The sequence below is a fragment of the Equus caballus genome, chromosome 21 (genome assembly GCF_041296265.1).
Source record: "Equus caballus isolate H_3958 breed thoroughbred chromosome 21, TB-T2T, whole genome shotgun sequence".
Lineage (NCBI taxonomy): Eukaryota > Metazoa > Chordata > Mammalia > Perissodactyla > Equidae > Equus > Equus caballus.
Window position 1 is genome coordinate 15,707,890 of NC_091704.1, and position 10,027 is coordinate 15,717,916.

The 10,027-nt window shown below is 43.4% G+C and overlaps 1 protein-coding gene across 1 annotated transcript; it reads right to left on the minus strand.

The window, feature by feature from the left end:
• Nucleotides 1-8,769: 8,769 nt before the first annotated feature.
• Nucleotides 8,770-9,699, minus strand: OR10H4Z (olfactory receptor family 10 subfamily H member 4Z). Its single transcript, NM_001391790.1, is given in 1 exon segment — nt 8,770-9,699. A coding segment is annotated over 1 exon segment (930 nt).
• Nucleotides 9,700-10,027: the final 328 nt, after the last annotated feature.

Here is a 10,027-nt window from a genome sequence, read left to right on the forward strand (position 1 = left end):
TTTGATTATTTAACCTATTTACATTTGTTTTAGTACTGTTTTATTGGTACTTACTTCTGACATCTTATTTCATATTTTGCATTTACTATTCTATATAAACTGAACAGAAAGTTTGAAAATAAAATGATGGACAAATATATGCCAGGCATAATGCACCAAAGGAAAGCTGAGGCAGCAATATCAAATACAGACAAAATGGAATTTAAGGAAACAACAAACATAATGTCTCTATTACCATAAGTCATTACCGACAAGCAGAGTTCCTGGAGAATGGCCTGGCATGGAAGCAAGCCTAGGACAGCCTTGCCGCTGTGAACTAGAACTTTCTCTGAGTAATGGGTGATGTTAAAAGGATACAGGAATCAGAGAGAAAACGTGTTCGTTGGCCAAAGCTATAACAATTTGAGCATCAGAAGGAATTATCATTGTCTGGAGGATGGAGGAACAAGCTAAATGGCACTGTGAGGAGCAATTAGACCAATCTAGGAAGTGGAGTATTCCTCAGAACAGTCGGTCGTGCTCGTCAACAAATCAGGGTTATGAAAAGGATGGCGTGAAATTCAAGGGACATAACAGTATAGCATACTAGATTGGATCCTGATTTAGATCAATTACCTGTAAAGTGTTTTTAAGGCAATAGAGAAAATGTTGTTCATGGTATGAATGTATGATTAGGTGTGAAACATTTTAAGGAATTATCACTAATTTATTTGTTAATTTTAAGTGTTATCTTGTTATTTTGGATATGAAGGAAACTATTCTCAGTTTTAAAATGCATACTGAAATTTAAAAATTACACAAACACACCAAGGACTAAAGGATAATATTTTATAAAGGTTAGAAGAACATTTAAGCAAGCAGCATAAATATCGTTAATGAATATAACAATATACCCTGGATATTAAGTAACAAATGATCAACACAACTTCAGTGAAACACATATAAATAGAAGGAGCTAAATCAATAATAGACAGATTAATATTATGATTAGAAATTATAACAGAGTTCGGAAATGCAGTTTGTGAATTATTAATGCAGTTAATAATTTTCAGACAATTGCTTTTGGATATATTTAGAGTGCTCAAAAAAGAGAGCTTAAACATTCTTTCCAGGACATAGAAGACTTCTACAAATATTGGCCTTGTGTTAGGACACAAAAAAATCCTTCATCAATTGCAAAGTATAAATATTATACAAGCTATGATACCCATAAACAGAAACCAATAGAGAAGGAACAGCTTTTCAAATCCTACATGTTTGGAAGCTAAATTTTTTGTTAAATACTCTTTTGTTTCAATAGTAAATCTTAAAATAAATTAAGAAATAATAATTAGATAATTTGAGCATCCAATATTAAATTTTTAAACAAAAACAGTACTATATGAATAATATAGATTGACATACATTTTCCAGAAGCCTTATGAGAACAAAATCGTGTGCAATAAAAGCAGAATGAGTTTATTGCCAAAAATCAGTAGATAGTAAGAAACAAGGAGAAGATGCCACAAAATTGGGAAGTAACTATAGAAATAATAAGTATTTTAAAATAAAAATAGTAAGGGGATTGTAAGTTAACAAATTTGAAACTGTGGATGAAATGAATAAATTCTTAGAAAATATAATATTCCAAAACTGGGCAGGAAACAATAGGGGCCCTGGATGCTCAAATAAGTTAAAGAAACTGAAATGTTTAGTTAGGACCTTCCCTCCCTAACATCACGGCCCCAGCGGGTCTGCAGGTGAGCTCTCCTGAACTTTTAAGGAACAGTTGGTGTCTTATACATGTTCCTCAAAAAAGCATAGAAAATATATGAAATCTACTGCACTCACTTTGTCACGTTGAAGCAAACTTGATTCGAAAACCACATAGAATGTTTATAAGAACAGACGTTCGTGCTTCCCCAGTCCATGTGGACTAATGTACCCATAATAAGACAAAACCTAGTCCAACCCCATGTTTTACGAAAAATGGTACATTATGGGCTAGGCCCCGTGGCCGAGTGGTTAAACTTCCATGTACTCCACTTCAGCTGCCCGAGTTGGTGGGTTCCAATGCCAGGCATAGATCTACTCCACTCACCAACCACGCTGTGCAGGTGTCTCACATGCAAAAAAATAGAGGAGGATTGGCAGCAAATGTTAGTTCAGGGCGAATCTTACTCACAAAGAAAAATTGTATGATTAACTGGTGTATGTTTATCCCATGAATGACAAGGATGGTTGGGCATCAGAAAACCTACCATGAGATTCAATACATGAATAAAAGAAAAAAGAAAAAAACATATACTTATTTCAATCAAGGTAGGAATAATTCTAAAATTCAAGTCCTATTTATGATTTTTTTGAGACGTAATAACATTATATAGTTTTAGTTCTACAAAATAATTATTTAATATACAGATGCATTTATGATTTTGTTAAAAAGCCTGTTTGCAACGTGCTGTGGAAGGGGACTTTCTTAGCTGGATAGATAATATAAGCTATGAAACTACTAATAGCATAACAAATGGGGGAAGATTTAGATGCAGAATTTTAGGATCAGGAAGAAGACAAGCCTACTCACTGTCTCTGCTGCTCTTTCCAGTGGAACTGACAGTCATGAGTGGTGCTACGACGGGAGAAGAGAAAGAAGGTGTATCAGGACTGGAAGGGAAGGACGCGATCACCCACCAGGAAAAGATCGAAGAGTCAGCACATGACACGTTACAACAACAGGAGAACACAGTGCTGCAGGAGGCAAAGCAATTCACAAGACTCATAGACTTCCTCATGGTATTACACCAGGAAGAATCATTGAACATGTAGGATTTAAGCAAACAGTAGGATAGCATATCCAATAGCGACACAAACTGTGAAGAAACAGCTCTCAAGCATTTTGGTCTCAGGATCCCTTTACACTCAAAGGTATTGAGGCCACGAAAGGGCTTTTGTTGGGGTGAATTATAATTATCAACTTTTACTGTATTGGAAATTAAAACTGAGAATCTTTAAAAATATTCAGTATATTTAAAAGAACAATAATAAGCCTATTTCATGTTAATATGAGTAATATATTTTTAGGAAAGCAATCACAGTTCTCAAAAAACAAGTAGTGCAAAGAGGGGCCTGGTTTTGCATTTTTAAACATACGTCCAACGTCTGCCTTGAGGGGAGACAACCTGGCACTCGCATCTGCTTCTTCATTCAGTCCGTGACAATATGGTCTCTCAGTTGAAGCATTTGCGAAATACATCCTCACATGTAACTAGAAGGGTGAGGACCTGATGGACCACAGGGTTCCTCATATCACACTTGGAAAACCTCTGTTATAAAATATCTAGGAATTAACCCAAAACATACAACACCTCCAAAGTCAGAACTGTAACCACTAACAAAAATGCAGGTGATCTGAATACATGGAAAATCGCCCACACTCTTGGACAGGATGAGCTAATAATGGTTATGATGTCGGTTCTTCCTCAAATTATACCATCAGTGCAATTGCACTTACAATCCCCATTATTGGACTATAAATTTAATACTACCCTACATTTCCTTCTGACAAATAAATGTCGATGGAAAACTATACTGATCTTATAAAAATGGAATAAATGGAGAGATAAGCTCTCCCAGGTGTTGAGACACGTTATAGAGCAATGGTCGTTTTCAACAGCGTGAACCTGGAACAGACACAGATGCTGATTAAATTGACTGGAAAGCTCAGGAAATATCCCTGCATTATCAAAACCTAATATATGATGAAGGTGGCAGCGGAAATCAAAGGGAAAAGATGGATTTGTGGTGCAAAAAATGTCCATTTTATGAAGCAAAGTAAATCAGAATTTCTGCTTAAGACCACATTCAAAGATGGAATCCAGGTGGATCAAGACATAAATATGAAAGATAAAGTATAAGGTTAGTAGGAGAAAGTGTAAGGAAATAACTTTGTGCTCTAGGAGCGGAGAAGGATTTCTAAAACAAAATTTCAAAAGCAGCAATGACAAGGTGATTTGAAAGACATGAAAATGTCTGCGTGAAGTATTTTTGTTTGGTGGAGCATATCCTGGATAAAGTTAACAGGCAGCTAGAAAATTGGGAAAAGATCATTTGCAATGTCTAAAACTGTGAAGGGAATACTGTCAAGAAGAATAAACAAGAAAGCATAGGAAGCTCATCCCTGTATGGGCAAAGGATATGAGCAGACAAAACACAGCAGGAGGCACGAAGGTAAGTGAATAGGTGCCAGGCTAAAGAGAGAGAGAGAGACACAGAGAGAGAGAGAACAGCAATGGAATTTCACTGTGCACCTATTCAATTCCAAAATCAGTAAACGCCCAGTGTTGATCGGGCTATGGGGAGAAGGGAAACTGGTGCACTGTTGGTGGGAGGTAGAATGGTGAAAATTCAGACGATGTTCCTCTGCTCCTGAGTGTCTGTCTCAATTTCAAAAGCCTATTTATGAGGGGATGTGTAAGAGGATGTCTCCTGTAGGATTGCTTTTAGTGAGAGAGTTGGACAAGCCTGTCTGCCTATAATTGGGGAGAGGGCAGGTAAGCTGGGTTGGATGCAAATCCTGGAGCCCTAGGCAGGAATTAGATGTACACAGAGCATCTTAAATAAATTATTCTTTAAAATACTGTGGAGTGAATAAAGCAAAACACAGGATGAACTCTCTACCATGATTTCGTTTGGGCACATTACAAATGTAGGGCATGAAACCATCCTTGTGGGACTGCAACAGAGGCCACCTGTCATTATGCATTTGCTGAAACCCACAGCATGTTGAACACAGAGTAAACCCTAATGTGAACCATGGACTTTAGTGGATACTATTGTATTCATATTGGGGCATCAACTGTAAACATGTCCCTCACTGATACAAGATGTAAACAATAGAGGAAACTGTGGGCAGGGAGAGGAGGTACATGGAAACTCTTGATACATGCCGATCAATTTTCCTGTAAACCTAAAACTCCTATAATTAAATAAAGTCCATTCACTTAAAAAGTTAAAAAATAATTTAAAAACATTTATGCACCCAGAAAGCAATACATATCTCACAAGAACAAATACAAATCAGAGAGCACATATCAAGGATGTTAGAATGATTGTCAAAACACAGAGGAAATGGGGTGAAAGAAAGCAAATTATTAAGTGAAATAAGAGAAGGACCTTGTGCAAACTAACAATGATCAAAAGCCACAGACTGGAAGTTTCATTGACTCAAACCTCCGATCTGAAGTCCACCGTCAAATAAAACAGAAATATTTTTGTGAATAAGTTGAGCCACTTCGCTGCCCGAGCACCTGAAGTTTTTGGCTCTGGGAGCAGGTCCACCTATTATTCGAGGGGTGAGACGTGAGTAGTCTCACTAGGGCATTTGTCCCCAGCTGTTCCTCCCAATATGGGTCAGCCTGGAGCTTGGAGGACACGGAAGCACCAGAACAGTGAGGAGCTCTCCTGCAGTGAGGGGCACTTTGCTGGAGCGAGGAAGACTGCACTGATCACCTGGAGAAGAAAGTCCCCACGCGGCCCCCCTCCCCAACCCAAGACCTGGCATCAACTTCCTTCCAAACCTCGTCCCTCCCTTCGCTGGGCCCTCTCTCCCCTACAAAGAGTTCCTGGCTTGTTCCGCGCCATGCCCTCCTCATGGCTCATCTCCTCTCCCTGGACCGCTGCAATGGGCTCCGGCCGTTCTCCCCTCCTCTGCCCCCGGTCCAGGATGGCTTCCAGAGAGAACTTTCTGAGACGCACACGAGGTATGCAGTCATCACACCCAGGGTGCAAATCCCAGCTCTCGCTGTGTGTCTCTGAGGAAGACTTCCCGACTCTGAGTCTCCTCGCCCCAAATGAAAAATGAAAGTACTCAGAGAAGCGCCTTCAGAGGCTCGGTGAGGATTCATGTCAAGGGCTCAGAGTCCACCTAGTAAGCAGGGTGACCACTGACTTTGATATTGTTTTTGGCCTTGTGAGCTGTTTGTTCTCGTCCTTGTGTACCAGGCGGCACCCACTACTCCCTTTCTCAACTTTGGGCTCTGACCCCAGTGGGGCCTTAGTACCTGTGGTAACCTCACAATGCAGTTCCCCCAGAGGCTGACCCAAGCCACACACTCTCCTCAAGCCCCTGCCTCACCCCTACAGCCCACCTTCCCACCTCCTGATTGGCAGAAAGGCCATGCATCTCAGGACTGGGCTGCCCCTCTCCTCTGACATGTAGACACAGTTCTGTCCGCTCTGGTCTCCCAGAGGATGGCTCACACACAGGTGCTGAGCAAACATCATAACCCACAGGAGTGCATCCAGTGCACCCTCTGCCTCCCCAGTGTCTCCCCTCCCAGTTAGCAGGCGCCACCTTCCCCCAGCCCAGGTTGCAACAGTAGAGGCAAGACACACTCAAGGTGGCATTTCTCCACTTCTGCACTATTGACATCTGGAGCTGGATGATTCCATGCAGCTTGGGCTTCCTGTGAAGTGCACAATGTTTAGCAGCATCCCTGGCCTTGGCCCACTAGATGCCAGGAGCATTCATCCCTGCTCATGAATTGTGACACTCTAAAAGGTGTCCCAGATATGTCCAAATGTCCCCTGGTTGGGAGAGTCACCCTGGGCTGAGAGCTGCTGACCTATGAGCTGTAGAGGACTCCTAGGCCAGTCACTCCGAAGGGACCCCGAATAGGCAACCCAAGAAGATCCCTCCCAAAGAAAGAGCCTCTCTTAGGACCCTTCTCCCTGGCCCTGACCGCATGTCCAGGCCATGAGGTGCTCCCCACAACTGTCTGATCCTGCCCTCCTACCCTCACAGTCCTGGTCCTCCTCAGCCTGGGCTGCCTCTCCCATGGAGCCTCCAGCAAGGGAGGGCATAAGAAGCTCTCCTGCTTGATGCTGTGAGCAACACACACAGGCAGGTGTGGGGCAGACCTCGGGGCTCCTCCAGCTGATGCCATGTGCTTTATCACTGCTGCAGCCTTCCAAGCACGCTGCTCCCCAGGGCCTCTCTGGGACGCCAACCTAGAGGATCTGTCCACAGGGTCTGGAGAGGCCAGGAGGGACCTCAGTGGGCCTTTGGGGCCCTGCAGCCTCCACTCAACCTCCAGCTCTGCACACACAGCAAGGGCCCTCTGCTACCTCTCTCTGCCCAGAGAGGCCCCAGCCCCTGCTGAAGGCTGAGGAGCTCCCAGTCTTGGGGAGACAGGGCTGGGTACAGACGCCTCAACTCGTTGGGGTCCAGCTACAGTCAGAGGGAAGGTGGGAGCTGGAGGAACCAGAGTGGGAATCCAGGGCTGTGCCCTGGGTGAGGACAGCTGAGGCTTCCCAGGATAAGGGCAATTTGGAGCTGGTCTTGGAGAGAGGATTCTCTTGGGCAATAGGAGTGCTCAGTGTCTTCTGGACAAAGTGGATAGCCCTGCCTCTGTTCCCAGTCAAGTTCTAGCCTGTCCTTGTGTCCTGCCACCAGTATATGCCTCTGAGTCACATAGTAAAACTTAATCTTTGGTCTTTTGGAGTTGTAGCTGGTTCATGATCCTCTGATAAGAGTGTATTTGTATGCTAATGAGATGACTGGTAGATGTGCATTTATCATTATAAAGTATCTTCTGCCTAAAACTACACGTATGCCTTGCCTTTGAGTAACAATTTCATCCCCCTTCCTGGGGATGAAACAATCAGGCCCCTTCCTGGATCCTCAGTCCTACTTGATTCCCAACACCAGCAGGAGAGTCAGACAGACCTAAAGTTCCAGGTGACTCCCTTCATTCACATGTCATGTGAACTGCACCAACATTTCTCATCTGTGTAAGGGGGTACCCGTATGTAGCCTCTGACCTCTCTTTGTGCCACCCTGAAATAGCACTTCTGCTCTTGAACACGTTCCCCAAATAGGTACAAGTAGCAAGGTAATGAGAAACTGATGTTTTCCCTTAAGTTACAAGAGGAAAAAGGAGAAAGGATTTCCATAAGATGTCAGATAGCAGCACCCTCCTAACACGCTGTGTGTTCTCACCCGAACACAGAGCCCTCTTTTCTTTCTCTCTCCCTCCCTCATGTCCCTTCTCTATCCTTTCCTCATGTGCAAACTGCCATCTTACAACCTCTTTCTCCTTCTTCCTGCTTCTTTCAGATTTTGCACCATATTCTTTCAAATCTAATTTGAATCAGATAATTTTAAATGACTCCATCCCTCCTAGTCCTCTCTCTCTGTATTTATTCTGATTCCTTTACTCAGCTCAGCTCAACAGAGAAAACATCCCTTAGAGTGTTTCACTCCCAAAGGCGGTGAAGAACGTTAGACAGTAATCCATTTTCTCAGAGACAAGCACTTCATTTTCTTTTCTACATTTGTTACAATTAAAAAGAAAAGGATAATAAAACACTAGACACAATGCTTGATACTCAGAAAGGACTCAGTGCTGGTGGCATTTATTATTATCCTATTTTTCTTCATTCATATTTGGTGGGGAGTAATAAAGTCTTCCCCTGCTTGTCCATTCAGGAAGGACCACGAGCATCAGTGCCCAGACACATCCAGGTGATGCTCCCCACTGGCCCACAGAGAGATGGCACATTCCTAGGCTTAGATACTGGATTGGAGTCCATCACACTGAGTCATTAACAAGAGATCGGGATTGCTCAGCCTCTGGAGCAGGAAGACAAAAAATTACAGAAAAGCAAATAGCTAGATTGCACTCAACTCCTATGGAGTGTGGGTATTTTCACTCACTTGAGTCCTTACAACTGTCCAAATGCGAGACATCTTAGCCCTCCTATCATATTTCCTCATTCTCAAACAGTCTGTCATGAGTTGAGAGGACAGAATTTTCTGAGGAAGCTTTTTTTTATGGCATTCTTCAGCTCCTTATTCCTGAGGCTGAAAATGATTGGGCTAAGAAAGGGCGTGACAACTGTATAGGTGGTGGCCATCAGGGTGTTACTGTCCATAGAATGAGGGCCCTTGGGCTTGAGGTAGATGATGGAGGCAAAACCGTAGTGCACGACCACCACAGTGAGGTGGGACACACATGTGGAGAAGGTCTTGTGCCGGCCCTCAGCTGAGGGGATCCTCAAGATGGCAGCCACGATGAAGACATAGGAGAGGAATATGAGGAACAAACAACCCATCAGAGCCGTGACACAAACCAGGATCACACCCAAGGTGACAGAAGATGCCTCCTTCCCACAGGACAACTTCAAGAGGGAAAGTACGTGGCAGAAAAAATGGTGGATCGTATTAGACCCACAGAAGGTGAGATGAAAAACTATCAATGTCACCATCATCCCCATGACTGAGCCACCGGCCCAGGACCAGGACACAAGACGGACAAAGCCTCGGGTGCCCATGAGCACATTGTAGCACAGGGGGTGACAGATGGCCACGTAGCGGTCATAGCCCATGATCATGAGCAGGAAGGAGTGGGTGAAGCCAAACGTGAAGGAGAAGAACATCTGGCTGGCACAGGCCACAAAGGTGATGGAGTGATGGGTGGAGAGCATGTCCACCAGCATGCGAGGGGTGACAGCTACAGTGAACAGAATCTCAGAGATGGAGAGGGCACACAGGAAGAGGTACATGGGAGTGTGGAGGCTGTGCTCGCTCCAGATGGTGGCCATGATGAGCAGGTTCCCCAGCAACGTGAACAGGTACATCAGCAGATAGAGGAAGAAGAAGATGGGCAGGAGATGCTGGGGGAAGGTGGAGAAGCCAATGAGGATGAATTCAGTCACCATGCTCCAGTTCTGACCAGGCAAGGATGCTGCGTCTGCTCAGATCAGAAACAGAATGAAGCAGGGTGATTAAAACATAGATTCTAACTGAGATTTGATGGCAATTTAAGAACTTTATACTATTGAACAATTGGCTTAACTTTTCTTGGTCTCACAATCTTCATGCATAGCAAGCAGTAAATCATAATAGTCCTTACCATCAATACAGGGATAAAGATAGAATGAGATCAGCATAATACATGCTTAAGACATAGTGTGACTGCTGGGTTTTACTAGCAGTCACTAAAAGAAATAAAAGATCCCATATTGTAATTATTAAAGACAAGCAGAG